Below are 17,424 nucleotides of genomic sequence, written 5' to 3'. Positions count from 1 at the left end.
ACTGAAGTACAGGGGACCCTCCCCTACAATTGAAAGAATGCCATTGGTAGTGGCTGAAGCAATTGGCAGACAGGTTAGACACACTAATCCAAAGCTTCTTAAATGGCAATTCTTTTTTTTTTTTGAGGCAATTGGGGTTAAGTGACTTGCCCAGGGCCACACAGCTAGTAAGTGTCAAGTGTCTGAGGCTGGATTTGAACTCAGGTCCTCCTGACTCCAGGGCCAGTACTCTATCCACTGCGCCACCTAACTGCCCCTTAAACTGCGATTCTTGATCCCATATGGGGTCATGTAACTGATTGTGGGGGTCATGAAAAAGTTGGCAAAAGTAAAAGGTTATGTATATCTATTTTATATACATATATACCCTGGGTGGCATAAAAGTTTCTCTGGCAAAAAGGAATCACAAGTTTAAAAAGTTTAAGAAGCCCTGCCCTAGTCCACTTAAGAGTACAAGAGACCCCTGGGGGAGGAGTGAAATGTAATGTAATAGCCTTTAGACAGTGGGGGCTGGGGTAGTAAGTGTTATACTTTTATTTTAGAGAAGAGGATAATGAGGTCTAAAGAGGTAAAAGGATTTTACCGAAGTCTTACAAATATGAACAAGTCAAAAATTGAACCTGGGACCAATGCTCCCAACCAACACTGCTTCCCACATTTAACAACTCCTGATGACAAATAAAATGGGGACATTTTTCAAAACTCATCATACCACACTGCCTTCACCACTTTCCAACTAAATAGAAATAATGAATTACTGCTTTTTTACCAGGTAGACAAAAGGTTAAAGACTTTCTTTGATTTTTATACATCAGGAAGTCAAAAATGCAATTCATTCAGAGACACTACAGCAGACCATAGGCCCCCCCAAAAATGCATGATGATGCTTCCAAAGTGTTCTAATGCTTTGAGTCTTCAAAATGTCCAACCTTATGTCTCCCACTTCCCCACCCCTTAAGAAATATGAAATGACATTTAAATTCTCTGAGGTTCCAGGTTCCCAGAAAATGTTATTTGACTAAGGGAAATATAATTTAGTGACTACAGCAATAATATACCAGGATATTATAATCATAAGCCATGCATTATCATATGATCTAATCATTCTCTATTTGGGATTTCTCCTTTTCCCAATATAAATACTTTACTGAACATTCTCTCTACTATCAAAATCAACTAGCAATTCAAAAGATTGCATCACCAACTTAAATCTGTAGCTTTTTCAATATGCTAGAAATGATCTTTGTACTTTAAATGAAAGTATGATGCAAAATTACAAATGACAGTGGAAACTTGCTAATTAATTTTTTAAATCATACAAAATATGGAATCCAAGGAAGTAGAAGGCATAGTTCACTCTGCCTTTACTAGGGCAAAACTGATTTTTAACCCTGGACTTGATTATCTTATTTTTTTAAGTAATAATAGAAGATGGTAGAGAAGATAACCTAGTACAGAGAAAATGTACTGTTTGTACCAGTCTGTTCACCCAAAATAAACAGACTCTGCCAACTGACACATTTGGTTCTTCCCACTGATAAGTTGAATGTTCTCACAGAGACAAGCAAAAGACCAAAAAGAGGTAAAATTACAGTCAATTCTGATCTATAGTGATGAACTCACCCCTAACTACTGGGCATGCTGAGCTGTGATGGCTAGTTTCTGTAGGTGCAGGCTTCAGGGTTTTTCTAAAAGCAAAGAAGGCTTAGAAATGAAGGGGTGTATTTTGTGTATATGTATATGTACACATGTACGTGTGTATGAATATGTTCATGTATATATCCAATCCTATTCCCTGGTACTCTGACAGACCATTTAAATTTCTTGTATTTTCTGGAAAAAAGCATATTATATATACTAGATGAATTCAAACACAAACTGTCCTTCTTCCTCTCCTTTCCTGACACCATTTTAAAATCTGACTTTTATAAAACCTAAATGTGACTGAAAATAAATATTTTTAACATAGGGTTGCTGTGTTTATATGTGTGTATCTATGTGTGTGTATATATATATATATGTACATATGCATTTGCTATATATATTAATATTATGCTATATACTAGCTATATGTACTATACACATGCACATGTATACATATATTTATATGCATCCATGTTTATATTAATTTTGTGTGGACCTATTATGGGTATGTATGCATATGTATATATGTGTGTGAATACATATGTAATGTTTTTCATAGAGCTTTCATTATAATAATGTAGCAAATAATTGGGAATGGCCTATGGACTAAGACTAACATGGTAGTAGTAGCTAAGGAAATAAATTTTGTTTTATATGCCATATTTTGTACAAAATAATTTTAACACCTTTATACTAAATATGAAATCTATTTATAGGCTCACATAGGCAGCTAGGTGGTACAGGGGCTAGAGTACTGGGTATGGAATCAGGAAGACTCATCTTCCTGAGCTCAAATCTGGCCTCAGACACTTACTAGCTATGTGACACTGGACAAATCACTTAACCCTGTTTGTCTCATTTTTACATCTGTAAAAATTATCTGGAGAAGGGAATGACAAACTACTTCAACATATTTACCAAGAAAATCCTAAATGGAGTCATAAAGAGTCAAATACGACTGAAATACTGAACAACAAAAAGTAGGCTCACATTAATCAAGGAAAGAGGATATAGAATAGATCCCAATGTATAAAACATTGTAGATTCTGTTTTAGTGTACATAACTTCCTGATTCTGAGAATTCTAAAATGTTTTCTGATATGCCCCTGAATAATTTAAATCAATAAAGACATTATTGAAATATGGTAAAACATAAAGTACATAAATTCAATTGTCTTTTCTACCCACACCCACCTGTTGAATTCCTATCATTTCTTTAAAATCCATTTCAAAGGAAGATTTCCCCCGATTCCTCTAAGGTCTGCATTTTGGACTTTCTCCAACACAGACACACACATGTTTGTATCTCTTTTATGCAGTTATTATACATGATTTTGTATTCCAGTTAACTCTAGATAAACTTTACAATCTCCTAATAAATTTCATCATCCATGAGTGTTAAGACCAGTGGTATGCTGGAGTCACCTTGTATGATCTCTCAAGAGTTGATAAATGCTCACTGTGAACATTCATAGCTTAGAAATCAGTAAATATTAAAAACTTCTAATTGATTTACAGTTTTGCTGATTGTCTAGACTGAAGAAAGTGATGAGGGAAAATGTTAATGCAAATTAAATCTGAAATAGTATCATGCTTAAAGTATTTTTTTTCCAAGAGATCCAGTTGTTAAGCATTTACCAACACACCACTGTCCAGGATCCTATCTTAATTGTGTTTTGAAGCTCCTTTACAGCTTAGCAATCTGCTCTAAAATAAGAGGCACTTGATAATCATTTATTTAATTGAAAATGAATGAAAAAACTTTGTAAGTTAAGGATAATTTTTATTTATCTTTTCCTCTGGAAATATTTTTTTCTCTTCCTCCCTGCCCCCCCCATAAAAAATTCTGTCACCAAAGAAAGAAAGTTACATATGTTTTAAACAGTAATAGCCACTTCTATCTCAACATTGATACCCTAATGGTCCTCAGTGTTCAACCCTAAAAGCATGCCAAATAAATGTTCAGCATTCTGGCAAATGTTCAATGGGGAGAATCCATGTTGACAAGATAAGTTATCTAGCCCTATGTCCCATATCAACTGTGGTATTTTATTGAAGAGGTTGCCAGTTCAATGTTGAAAACTCAATTCTTGTATGACAGGAATGCTTGATGGAAAATGGAACATTTTCCAAGGTAAATTTCAAGTCAGTATTTACCAAAGTAGATTCAATAAAATGCAAGAATTTCATTTTTATCTGCTTTGCAAAATGTGTCAGGCAACAAGAGACTCTGATCATAAGGGAAGGAGATTTAGTGATCCCAGTTAAGTGATTCTTCTAAGCTGAAGTAATGCTCCTTTGGTGCATACTTGAAGATCTAGACATTCTGAGGATTTTTTCCACATATTTTCTTGTATTTCATTTCAATTTGCTAATGAAGCACTAAGAGGAAATATTTTCATATTCAGATGTGAAATTATGATAAAACCTAAATTAAATAAAATGATCTTTAATGAACTACACACTTAAAGCCTATAGCATGGCAAAAAGGAGTACAATGAAATAGAATTATTGGAAGGAGAAAAATGCCTCAACAAATGCTGTCTTGCATCAGCACATGGAAGCATTCTCTAGAAAAATTCAAGCATCAGAATGATTCTAGAGCAAAAATATTCAGGATCTAATGCAATTTCACCTGGATTGAATTACACTGCAGTTATCAGGATGAGTATGCATTTTGGTATGTACTATACCTTTATTCAGATATTTGCTTTATTCAGTACACATTGATGCTTTCTAGTCAAATGTATTATAACAACAAGAGTTGATTTTTCTCTTTTTTAAAAAACACAAACATCAGAAGGGATAATTAAGGATTCTCATTTCTTCCTCCTACTTTTTCCAAGCAAACATACAATAATTTAAGGAAGGCAAGTAAAAAACATCTATTTTAGTGTCACTGTGGCAAGAAATAGCCAGAGAGACTAATTGCCATAAAGTGATTGCTGATACTTCAACCTTATTTTCTTCTGGGCATTCCATCTTATAACACATTTGTTTTGGGAAATCAAAAAAGAGAAGAAAATGGATAACCAATGAAATCTTAAACCTCCTTGTCATCCAAAACAATATATTGTGTGCTATGGTGAGATTTATAATCATTTCAAAGATTTATCTCCAGTTGCCTAGTAGTTCATTAGAATGCACTGTATGACTGAGCTGAGAAATGATGACTCCCAAGCCACTGGTTACATAAAAAGGTATTTGTTTTGCCTTCATATCACTTTATCTTTGCATCTTAACTTTTATCACTCCCTGGAGAAATTGAAAATGTGTAGTAGACATGAGGCAGATAATCTATTCTTCATAATCGGGGGAAATGATTTGATGCATTGACTAGGGACGTTTTATTTTGTTCTCATATAAGGATTAAAGAAAACCAACATTCAGAATAGTAACTATAGTAACATGAGCCATCAAAATCTGAAGGTAAAACCCCTAACCACTTGCAACTCTCAGCAGTTCTTAACCTTTATATGGGCCTTCATTTTGGAAATGGAGATTTTGGCTCATGAAGAAGGGATAGAGTGGCTGCCTAACTTTTAAGTGAAGTTCAGTGGGGATGAACTGACAAAGTCCCAAGGTCAACAAATTACTGGTTGAATGAGGGAAGAAACAATTCTAAGCAGAGGCGGGAAGTTTTTGTGAGGCTGAAAGGGGAGAGTGTAGTAGAGAGGAACGACAATTACCTGAACTATTCATATACAAACATAAAGCATATGGGGAGTCGGTCAACAAATCTAGAAGATTTTTACTTAGGAGTAGAGTTATGATTTTCCTAGAAAAAACTGAGGTATGATGGGAGAGTACATGAGACAAGGGTGGTGGAGTGGTAGGATATGCCTTATTCAGAACCTCAAAGGAAAAAAAAAAGAAGGGCATTTCATAACTCAAAGCTGGAAGAGATCTTAAAGATAATAGGATCTTTTTTCTAAATTTGGACAATTCCAATTACCTTATTTTACATTTAGGGAAACTGAGCCTCAGTGATTTGCCTGAAGTCATAAAGATATTAATTAACTGAGCAAGACTTTGAATTAAGGTCCCATAACTACAAATTGTACATTCATGCTCATCTCATCTGACTTCATTTAATAATGAAATGAAGTGATTTGCTCCAGGTCATTTGATAGTAACTAAAAGGTTCAGAATTTAAACCAGAGCCTTTGACTCCACATCCAGTGGTCCTTCCATAGTTTATTTCTGGTGTTATTTTTGGATATGAGACAGCTCTGATATAAGTTAAGTAAAGGTTATGGGGGAAAGGAAAAGAATTAAAGCAATATCAATTTAAAGCTTATTACAGGGGGCAGCTAGGTGGCACAGTGGATAAAGCACCAGCCTTGGAGTCAGGAGGATCTGAGTTCAAATCTGACTTCAGACACTTGACACTTACTAGCTGTGTGACCCTGGGCAAGTCACTTAACCCTCATTGCCCTGCCCAAACATAAAAAAGCATAAAGCTTATGACACAATTACAAATTAGATCATGGAATTTGAAATCCTGTTTCAGATACAATTAGCTATGTAGCCCAGAACAAGTTACTTAGCCTCTCTGTGACTCAGTTTCTTCATTTGCAAAATATGGAAATAATAGCTCATACTTCACAGGTTTGTTGTCAGGATCACATGAAACAGTATATAGAAAGCACTTTACAAACCTTAAAGGGATATATAAATGATAGGTATTAGTAGAAGTAGGAGCAATAGCAGCAGGAACAGCAGGAATATCATCCTTACCATTAATATCCTCAGCAGCATCAAGGGTAAATTAGAATTTCTTCATCCAATTCAAAGTTTCTTTAGGTCATGGCATGGCAATGGTGAGAAATGTGAACCAGTCAAATGTGTGCCACCTCAAAATATCACTGTGTCAAATACACTTAGCATCATATTAGGGAAAATGCATGAATTTAGAAGATTGAGAAATCAAGTAGGGCAGGTTTTTGTTTCATCTATGCAAATGGAAGAAATTAAATGAGCATTTGAAAGTGGACCCAAAACTTTGGTGAACATGATAACACTTATGGTCCTAACCCCAGGCAAAGATGCAATCTACGTTCATTTTATAGCAAAACGGTGAGAGAAAAAAGTCTGCCTTTGGCACTTCTTTCTTTCTGTTACACTTTTCTCCTTCCTAGCATTCCTTCCCCTCAGTCCTGAAGAGCCTCGTTCTACTTTCTCTATGATACTGGACCAAACCATGTCTGGCTCCAAGCTCCAAATGTTTCTAGCCTTCCTTTCCTTTATTTCAGTTTAGCTCCAAGTGTCTCCAGGTCCTTTCTACTTATAAACTAATCTCTATAGCTTTCAGTGGATGTTATTGATTTTTAACCTGCCAGGCAAAGATAACTGCCTGAACTTTGAACAGATGCCTTCTGGAAACAAAATCTTAATTCCGAGAAGTGGTGAAGGGTAGACATTTTCAGAAACAAAAATGGGAAAATAGGGTAACGTTTGGAGGCAAAGAATCCATTGGATGATCTTCCAATCACACCTAGTGGCAGTGGCTGTCCTTGTCAATATCTATGTGACCATGATGAAAAAAAAAGTTAATTGCAGGGAAGCAGCATTCAATAATCTAGGAATACAGAGAAGTATGATTTAAGAGATAAAAAAATATAAGAAAGGTGACTGTCAGTTAAATGACTGGTCTGTAGCCACAAGAATACATTAAGCCAACGAATCAGAAGGAAAGGGAAGGGAACTGACTGCCAAGTTAACTCAGAAACAAACCAAGACTTGAAAGGAAATTAAGCCAGGCTTCTAAAGAATACAAAAAAGAGCACCATTGTATGGGGCCAAGAGAACTAAAGGAAAAGCTTGAAAGATGTAGCTTACAAGGTAGAGAATAGGTAATAAAGAAAAAAGTACTATCAATCATGAGTTTTAAAGGGAAATGAGCAAGAAAATGTCATCTACCTGAGAGGAAAGGAAAACTGATAACAGAGCTCTCAAAAAGTAAAGGTTCTTTGATGTCTTTTTGATCTCTGTTCTCATCTTTAAAAAATTAAGAGATAAGTAGATAGCTGGAATGTGTTATCTGTTAGAAGAGGAAAAACAAACATGAATACGAAAGGATGATGAATGGATGTTTGGATGTCTTTCAATTATTGAGGCTCAGCAACATGCCAAGTAAATACTGATGCACTACTGGCTAAGTTTTGAGGATTCACAGAAGAAAAAATTCCTTGGAAAGTGGCACCAAACATGTATCATCCATCTAAAAAAAAAACAGGAAAAAGGAAAGCCCTGGTAAATATCTGTTGGCTTAGGTTTAACATCTGGAAAGGATAGAAGGTCAAATAAACAAACAATCAATCAATTGGCAATCACCAGCAACACAAGGGGCAGAGCAGGAATGTTTTTCTCTATGATGAAATGACAAGTTGGACAAAGGAGAAGAACCGAATAGATATCATTTTTCTAGATTTTAGTAAGACTTTTCATCTACATTTTAGGGTATTCTCATTAACAAAATGCAATGCTGCAGAAGAAGGAGGTAGGAGGAGGAGGTTCAGATTGAAGCTCTGCTATTTGCTACTTGTGTATTCTCAGGTAAATCACTGAACTTTTCTACCTACAGTTTTCTCACTTATAAAGTGAACAGAGCTGGAATATGTGACTTTAAAGTTTTCTTTCAGTTCTCAATCTATGATTTCAAAGCATAGAAATTTGGTCATGATCAACAAACTTTTTTTTTAATTCAGATATCTAACTCCAAATGACAGGTAGATAGGGCAGTGGTTAGAACTCTGAGCCTGAAATCAGAAACACATGAATTCAGTTGTGTGATGCTGGGCAAGTCACTTAAGCTTAATCTGCCTCAGTTTTGTCAACTGTGGAATGAGGATAATAATAAAAACCTACCCCTTAGGATTGTTGTAAAAATGAAATGAAATAATAATTGTAAAGTGCTTAGCACAATGTTACCTAATTCTTATTTCCTTCCTTCCTTCCAAAGGATCAACTGAATGAGCTCCTACATGTATTATATAGTATGCATTTATATTGAAATGAAAATTGGTTTGGTTTTGAAAATAACAATAAGGAAAAAACACAAATAATTAAATGAATGAATAAATAAATAGATAGATAGATACATAAATAAATAAATAGATGAATGAATGAATGTATAGATAGATAGATAGATAGATAGATAGATAGATAGATAGATAGATAGATAGATAGATAGATAGATAGATAGCAATAAGATTAACTAGCACTCAGCATGGGAGAGCCTATAAAAGGTTGCCCACAAAGGTAATCTATAATTTGTACTCAACTCAAGAAGATATACCTGATAGAATACCTCAGAGTCAGTCAAAAAGATATTATTTACAGGAGCAGCTATGTGGCACAGTGTGTAGTGCACTGGCCCTGGAGTCAGGAGGACCTGAGTTCAAATCCAGCCTCAGATACTTAACACTTACTAGCTGTGTGACCCTAGGCAAGTCACTTAACCCCAATTGCCTCACCAAAAAAACAATGATATTATTTAAAATTCTTACCAAATGCCCAGATGGCAGAATAAAAAATGAAGAAGACATTAGGCTGTGGAAGCTTTATAACACTATAGAAGAGATGTGCAGAATTTAAATGGAGATAGTTTCATAAAAATATATTAAATAGATACAAGATGTGGACAGATGAACAAGAATCACATAAAGCAGAGAAACTCTAGGAGAAACAATGGATCAAACATATATGTGCAACCATTTGCCTAGTAGTGCTAGTAGTAAATGATAGATGCTGGTCCCAGAGTCATAGAAACAGCTTCTGAAATGCTAAATCATTATTGTGGTAGTGGTGGTGGTGGTGGTGGTGGCAGGGGGTAGGGGGTGGAGATGAGGTAATTGTGATATATTACATTATGGTATGTTACACTACTGTGTTATTTTATATTACATATCATTCATTGAAAAAGCCACAACTTTTCCAAGTCTCAGTTTCCTTATTGGCATGTTAAAAAATGCCAATAGCAGACCTCTATGACTATTTTGAATATGAGCAACAAAATATTTATTGGAGATGAAATAAGATAATATTGTATATGGAAGCATGATGGGAAAAATATTTTTGTTAGGATTTTTTATCTGGGACCTGGGATTTCCCTGGTATAAGGAACTCTCAATGAGAAAAGTCCCTCTCATAGATAAGCAACTATTCTTCAATTTATATTCTCAGACAGTGGTCACAATGAGGTTCAAGGTACTGTATAAGCTGCTGTTGTTGTTTATACTTCATTCTATGATTGCATAAAAACATCATGCATGAATTTTGCTATTTAGAGTGTCACCACTGTGTGAAAAAAGAACATTGGAAAAAGAGTTGGGGAGCCACAGCATTATAGGTTTCTAGAAGAAAGAGAATTGAAAGGTAAGCTAGGTGGTACAGTGAACAGAGCTCTAAGCCTGGAGTCAGGAAGATCTGAGTTAAAATCTAGCCTCTGACACTTGTAAACCATGTTACCTGGGGCAAATAACTTAACTTCTGTCTGCCTCAACTGCCAGATGGGTATAACAATAGAACTTACCTCAAAGAGTTTTTGTGAGGATCAAATGGGATACTATTTAACAAATACATGTGTGTGTTTTTCTTCCTTCCTTTCAACCTCTCCTTAATGCTATATATAAGAAAACTGAGAATGGGAGAGGGTAAACAAATTATTCAAGATTACACACATTAATTAACACAGATCTAGACCTCCAAATGCCTATAATAGACACACAAGTCATACTTTGGCATGCATATATACAAACATGCATATAAAAAGTACAGTTTCTGATATACTAAACAGTGAGTCGTTGTTTTCATTCTTTTATTCATTCAAAGACAGTCTTAAAATACCAAGACAATACAGAAATTAAGGGATTCAAGGGTTGTATAAGAATCAGAGGACCAGGTAGAAGAATGGGCTAGATAAAGCATGGTTAGGAAAAAGGACAAGTTGTCTAAAAAGCTTCTATGACCATATTCAATCAGTTGTCAAGTCTTATCATTTTTACCTTGATAAAACCTCTCATAAATGCCCCCCTTCTTCTGACACAGCAAAAACCCAGGTGCAAAGACTCTTCATCACCTCATGCCTGGACTATTGCAAGCACCTGATGGTTGGCCTGCCTACTTCAAGTCTCCCTGTCTAATCTAATCCATCCTCTATTCATATGTCGAATTGATCTACCTAAAGCATAGGTTACATTATATTATTCCAATAGTCAATAAACTCCAGCTGCTCCTTATTACTTCTTATATCAAATATAAAATCCTGTTTAGCTTTTTAGAACTTCTTAGCCTTTTCCCTCCTAGCTTTCCAGTTTTTTTTTTTACTTGTTATTCCCCTCTAAATATTTCGAAACCACTTGGCACTAGCCTCTTTGCTATTCCTCACACACAACACTCTGCTCTTAACTGATGGTTTTCACTGGCTATCCCTCATGCCTAGAGCTATCTCCTTCTTCATCTCTACATGCTGGTTTCTCTGACTTTCTTCAAATTGCAGCTAAAGTCCTATCTTCTATAAGAAGCCTCTTCCCCAGTCTCCCTTATTCTACCTTTCCTCTGAGACTACCTCTAATCTAATTGTTTATATACATAAACAAATTGTGTACACACAAATGTATACATACAAGTGTATTGTATCTATTGGATATATTGGATACATACATATCTTGTGTATATATATGTACACACATTAATCTATACATTCTATATTGTGTATATGCACACATATTATTTATAAACATATTGTATAAATATATGTATATACAACTATATATAGTATATAGACATATACACAAATATATATGTGTGTGTGTATGTGTATATATGTATATATAAGGAGTTCTTGTTTGTACATGGCTGTTGGCATGTTTTCTCACTTTTGTTGTATCACCTTTCTTTGTGCAGTACTTAGAATATCATAGACAATAAATGCTAATTGCCTGACAACCTTTAAAAATGTTGTTTTTTAAATTTATTATACTATTTAATTCACTTTGGGAAAGTAAAGGGTTATGACTCTTTTAACTGACACTTTTTAATGCTGCATCCTCTCTCTCTCTCTCTCTCTCTCTCTCTCTCTCTCTCTCTCTCTCTCTCTCACACACACACACACACACACACACACACACACACACACACACACACACACACACACGACTTGAAGCCAGAAAATAAAAGGTCAGGAACCAAAGAGCAAAGAGGAAATAAATGGCTATTAGCATCAAACAGACCAAAGGAAGAAAAAACTACCTTTTGACCACATCTCCTCCATTCCAGCAGGGCAGTCCATCAGCAGCTGCTAATTCATTAACACAAAGCTGATCAGCCAGGCCACCATAAAAAGTCTTGTATAGACGCAGGCTGTTGATAAATTCTCTGAACAGAGAAACAAAGAAAACAATTAACACCAAAAATCTATAATAATGGCCCATAAAAATGCCGCTCATTGTTATATACATTACCTAGAATTTCTCTTTATTGTGGCTTCATCTAATCATGCTTCTGCTTATTGAACAGATTTTCAATATTCTTTCTCAACAAATGTAGCTGTCCTATTTCTTTTTCCCTTCAGTGCTGTAAGTTTAAATTCATTCTTATGTTTCAGCACAATGAACTTTTTCACTGTGTAAAGAGAGACTTTAAATTTCTCTAGACCTAAATGACATCTCTTTAGGGATCATTTGGATTCTTGAATGTCATTACGTTTTTGTCAAAATACCCTTCATTTATTGAGGTATCAGAAGCAATGCTGATGCCCTAGACCTTCCACAGAGAAGGACCTATCACAATTCAGACATCTGGGGGTACCTAGGCATTCCTTTTTCCTGCAGGGCAATGAGGGTTAAGTAACTTGCCCAGGGTCACACAGCTAGGAAGTGTCAAGCGTCTGGAGCCCGAATTTGAACTCAGGTGTCCTGAATCCAGGGCCTGTGCTTTATCAACTGTGCCACCTAGCTGCCCCCATACCTAGGTATTCTTTTGGTTTTTTTTTTGTTTGTTTGTATGTTTGTTTGTTTTTTTAGTGAGGCAGTTGGGGTTAAGTGACTTGCCCAGGGTCACACAGCTAGTAAGTGTTAAGTGTCTGAGGCCAGATTTGAACTCAGGTACTCCTGACTCCAGGGCCAGTGCTCTATCTACCACGCCACCTAGCTGCCCCTATACCTAGGTATTCTTAACTGAGCTCTCTCTCAAGACACACACATCCAATTTTCCTTTCTATAATATGAACCTAAGAAGAACCTTCATGAAGAGTGAAAAAAAAATAATTAGACTGTCAACAAATGCAAACCAGTTCTCCTTTCTGATTAAATTAATTAAATGTCTACCTGATTGCTAACGTCAGTAATTGGCCAATTTAGTCAAAATGGACTAACTTGTTTGTACATGCAGACACAGATTCTGTTTTCTATGCAATGATTCAGGAAAATTAAAAATATTATTTGGGTCATGTAAATATGTACACTCTTAGGGGAGTGACTGGATCATCAAAATGGCATCAGTACAGTTATTTGCACACTACTGTGTACAATGAGATTCTCGTTAATAAGTACTTTTTTTAACACATATATAATGCTAGATCTGGTTAATTGCTCTCTGGTGACTATCCAAAAATAAATAGGTCTATATCTATGCATAGATAAGAACTTGCAACAACTAAATATTATTTGGCAATAAATGTATGAGACCAAGAAAATATTTATTTAGGATCATGTTGATGTGGGATGGAATTAGGGAATGATGTGGGATGGAATTAGGGTCAAATTGATCGTGAGTCATCCCAAAAGAATTACAAGACTCAGTGACTCAGTTTCCCAAGTTTTATTGCAATACTGTGAGTGACCACAGGGAGAGATGCAGAAAAGTGGAAAGGTATCTCTCAAATAAGGGAAGAATAATAGTTATATTTATAGTATGGATAAATTGATTATCAGTCTCATTATAATAATCTCTACCTGAGAGAGTTACAGGGGAGGGCCCGTCCTAATTTGTAGTTCCTGGGGTCCTAAGCCCACCCCCGAGGCAGGTACCATTTTCAGAGGAGGTGTGTTTTGGGGGTTTACACATTATAAGGTGAATCTGGAGACAAACTTGGCCCTTTCTGTGCATGTCTCTTTCTGGTTCCCATGATTAGTTTCCAAACATCTGCATTTATCATTTAGTTCTAGTCTAAATTTCTATAGGCTGTCATTTTATCATTGTTATATGATCTACCTCTTTATGTTCCCATTATGGGTACTGATTACTGTGGATACTCAAGAAGTTAGGTCCTGATTTATATTAATGAAGAAGTTATCCATTAACTGGGGGTCTGAATCCCTTTTAAAGCTAATATCTGAATTAGAGCTTGGATCTTGGGTTTTTCTGTTAACCCCTTTTTGCCTCCTATATAATTGTGACTTGAGTCTTGAAGGAAGCTAGTCTAAAAGTAAGAGCCCTCTATAACCTACTCTCCTCCTACCTTTTTAGTCTTTTTACATCTTACTCCCCATACTTACTCTGATCCAAAGACACCAACCCTCTGGCTGTTCCATAAACAAGACACTCCACCTCTATGCTCCAGGCATTTTCTCTGGCTGATCCCATGTCTCAAACACTATTTCTCCTTTGTCTCCACTACTACAATCCCTGTATATAGCTTGTTTTGTATACATTTGTTTGGATTTTTTTTTTTTTTGGTATCCTCAGTACTTAGCACCAATCCTGGTGCATAGTAGGCACTTAAAAAAATGTTTTTTGATTGATCAATCTTCAGCTACCTATAAAAGCAGGGTTTATTTGTCCCATTTTATATCTAAGGAAATTGATCTATACAAGTCAAATAGCTTGCCTAAAGTCACAGCTAGTTTGAATCCAAATTGAGACTGGAACTTAGGTGTCATCATATTTGAATATCAAAAGAATTAAGTCCACCTCTTGAGATAGGTCTTATAACAAACAGCCTACATATATTGGTTTTGCCTTCCATGAGCTACATTTAGGTTCCTCTAAATCCAGTCAGTTTCTAATTCCAGAAAATATCCTCAGGGAAAGTAATGTGTGTATGTTATGTATATCAGGGTTGGGGATGGGGCAGATATGTATCCCTGGTTACTTAACAGGACTACATTCTATGCATGAAGAGTGTGAAAGAAGTAGACAGCAGCAAAACTGCTCATGCACAAGTTGTCAGTCCTTGTTTCCCTGGAGCTCACTGAAAGCAAAGGAGATACGTGGACCTGCATAGTGATCACTTTATCATTTCCGTTGTACATTAGGTAGGTAGAGTGAAAAAGAACTGTCCACTGCTGAAAATATGTGATAACCAGATAAGAAGGCACACTTTTCAATGCATGTTTCTGGTTCTGTCTGCCACAGAATGACAACCCAGTTAAAATTAGCGAAGCGGGGAAGGAGGACTATAATGAATCATTTTTTAAAGTTTCTCCCAGTACTTAAGTCCAACTTCTTTGATAATAACAATAGCAACTAGTGTTTATATAGCTCCTACTATGTCCTGGAAACTGTGCTAAGTACTTTACAAATATTATCTCATTTGATTTTCACAACAATCTTGAGAGACAGGTGCTATTATTTCCATTTTTACAGTTCATTTAATTGAGGCAGATCAGGTTTAAGTGATTTGTACAAGGTCACAGCTAGTAAGTCTCTGAGGCAGGATTTGAACTCATGTTTTTGATGAGCACAGCACTCTAGACCCACTGTACCACCAAACTACCTATGTTTATTTGTTTATTCATTTGATTGTGGTGGTATGGGTGGGGGGTGGAGAGAAGAGAGTATCTATGATTTCATCAATGTGGAAACCCCCCTTCACAGATGAAGATTGAAAATTTATCAGTAATAATAGGCCCATAGACAATAGATCTGGAGAAAGGAAGGAGAACCACCTAATTTTACAAATGTAGAGACCAAAGCTCAGGACTTTAAGTGACTTGCCCAATGTCACATGGGTGGGGGGCAGAGGTAGATTTTTCAACTTAGGTCTCACAATTCCCAATTTAATGCCCTTTTACTGTACCTTGTTGCCTCCTTGGTCCTGAGAAACTGGGTAGTTAAGTGACTTGCGTAGCTAGTATGTGTCAGAGTAAGATTTTAACCTAGGTCTTTTAGACTTGAAAGCCAACTCTCTATCCACTACACCATACAGTCTAGACTACATAGAAGATACTTAATAAATGCCTGGTGAACAAATGAGGAATAGGCTACCATGAGAGAGAATTTAGCAATCAAAAGGTTCTCACTGTCATATGCACTTAGCACAATGTATGGCATATAGCAGATGCTTACTAAATCTTTTTTTGGGGGGAGGGGTAGGGCTATGAGGTTTAAGTGACTTGCCCAGGGTCACACAGCTAGTAAGTATCAAGTGTCAGAGGCTGGATTTGAACTCAGGTCCTCCTGAATCTAGAACCGGTGCTTTATCCACTGTGGCACTTAGCTACCCCCATAAATCTTTACTGACTTACTGATTGAAGTATAACCACTACTGAATTCTATCTGGCTGAGCATATAGATGAATTCAAAAGATACTCATTTTAGGCCTTAGGATTGTGTTTAAAAGTTCAAAACATTTGTCAATCTTCACAGAGATTATTTTGTGAAGAATATCTCTAATTTAATCAAAGCCGGTTTTCTGGAAATTCAGAAGAGTCTCACTACCCCCATCCCCATTCCATAGAAAGAATCTCTCTAGGTTTTAGACAACACATTTCTTTTGTTTAATGATTGGTATTGATTCCTCCCCTCCCACCCCAAACCAGTAAGTACACATGTAATACAGAACCCAAATTAAATGCAGTGCCTAGCACTCTGTTTGACAAACTCAGAAGAACAAAGGTCAAATTGTGCAGTTTGCTAGTTAATGGCCTGAGGCAAAGTTAAGGTTAATGTGGCACTAATGAGCAGCCTCAAGCCTGTAGAGATGTCTGACCACAGCTGTCAAACAGAAAACATTTAAAATGTCAGTTTCTTTTCCAGCAGAGGAAATATGTAATTATATGTTGCTAGACAGGAACCATGTCTTCTATATCTATTTTGTAAGTTTATTTAATCTTTTAACTTTTTCTCCACTAAAACTATTCATTTTGACCAAAAGTTGGGGGGAATATAGGTGATTCTTCAGAGCAGAAAAACAATGGTACTGGTGAACTGGTGATTTGAGCTCCCAGGTCAGTAATTTTTATCATTAAGGTATCCTTGAATATTATTAAATATTTAGAGTTGGATTTGTCTGGTAAGGAGAAAGATAAGAGAGAACAGGAACAGAGAAGAGGAAGAAGGAAAAAAAGAAAGAAGAGGGGGAAGGAAAAAAAATCTTAGAGTTAGCTCATGGACCATTATTTCTCTGTACTAGAAAATGAAACGTGGGATACTGTGCTCATCTGTGATACAGAAGGATGCCAAATCAAGATCGTTATATATTTAAAAATGAGTCTATTTGCACTTTGTAGACTTTGGATAACATTTATGTCTGATTGCAAATGGAAACAGGAATTCTTTGACCCACATTAGCAAAAACAAAAACCCTGCTGTCTGAACCCACTCTGAACTCAGCCTTCATTAGTACTTAGGACCAAAGTATCAATGTGGAGCTCCTCAGGAAGGCTTTTCTTGGATAAGTGACTCCAGGTTTTGTACTCCCCACAGGAAGTCCTCTCAGGGCACATTCACATGACATGTTTTCCCCCTCATTAAGGGATTTACTTTGCTTTCCCATTAATGCGCCAGAGGTATAGGAAGGAGTAGTGTTAGGGAGAAAACGGAAAAGACCTGTAG

The 17,424-nt window shown here is 36.1% G+C and overlaps 1 protein-coding gene across 1 annotated transcript in view; it reads right to left on the bottom strand.

Moving 5' to 3' along the window:
- GPC5 (glypican 5) overlaps nt 1-17,424 on the bottom strand; it is a 693,474-nt gene that overhangs the window by 159,155 nt on the left and 516,895 nt on the right. The window contains exon 5 of the mRNA XM_043993388.1: nt 11,899-12,024. Coding sequence (XP_043849323.1) covers nt 11,899-12,024 — 126 coding nt within the window. The remainder of the gene's footprint in view (nt 1-11,898; nt 12,025-17,424) is intronic.

This window comes from Dromiciops gliroides, chromosome 3 (assembly GCF_019393635.1).
Source record: "Dromiciops gliroides isolate mDroGli1 chromosome 3, mDroGli1.pri, whole genome shotgun sequence".
Classification (NCBI taxonomy): domain Eukaryota; kingdom Metazoa; phylum Chordata; class Mammalia; order Microbiotheria; family Microbiotheriidae; genus Dromiciops; species Dromiciops gliroides.
Note: the sequence above shows the minus strand (reverse complement) of the source record. Positions and strands in the feature narration are given on the sequence as shown.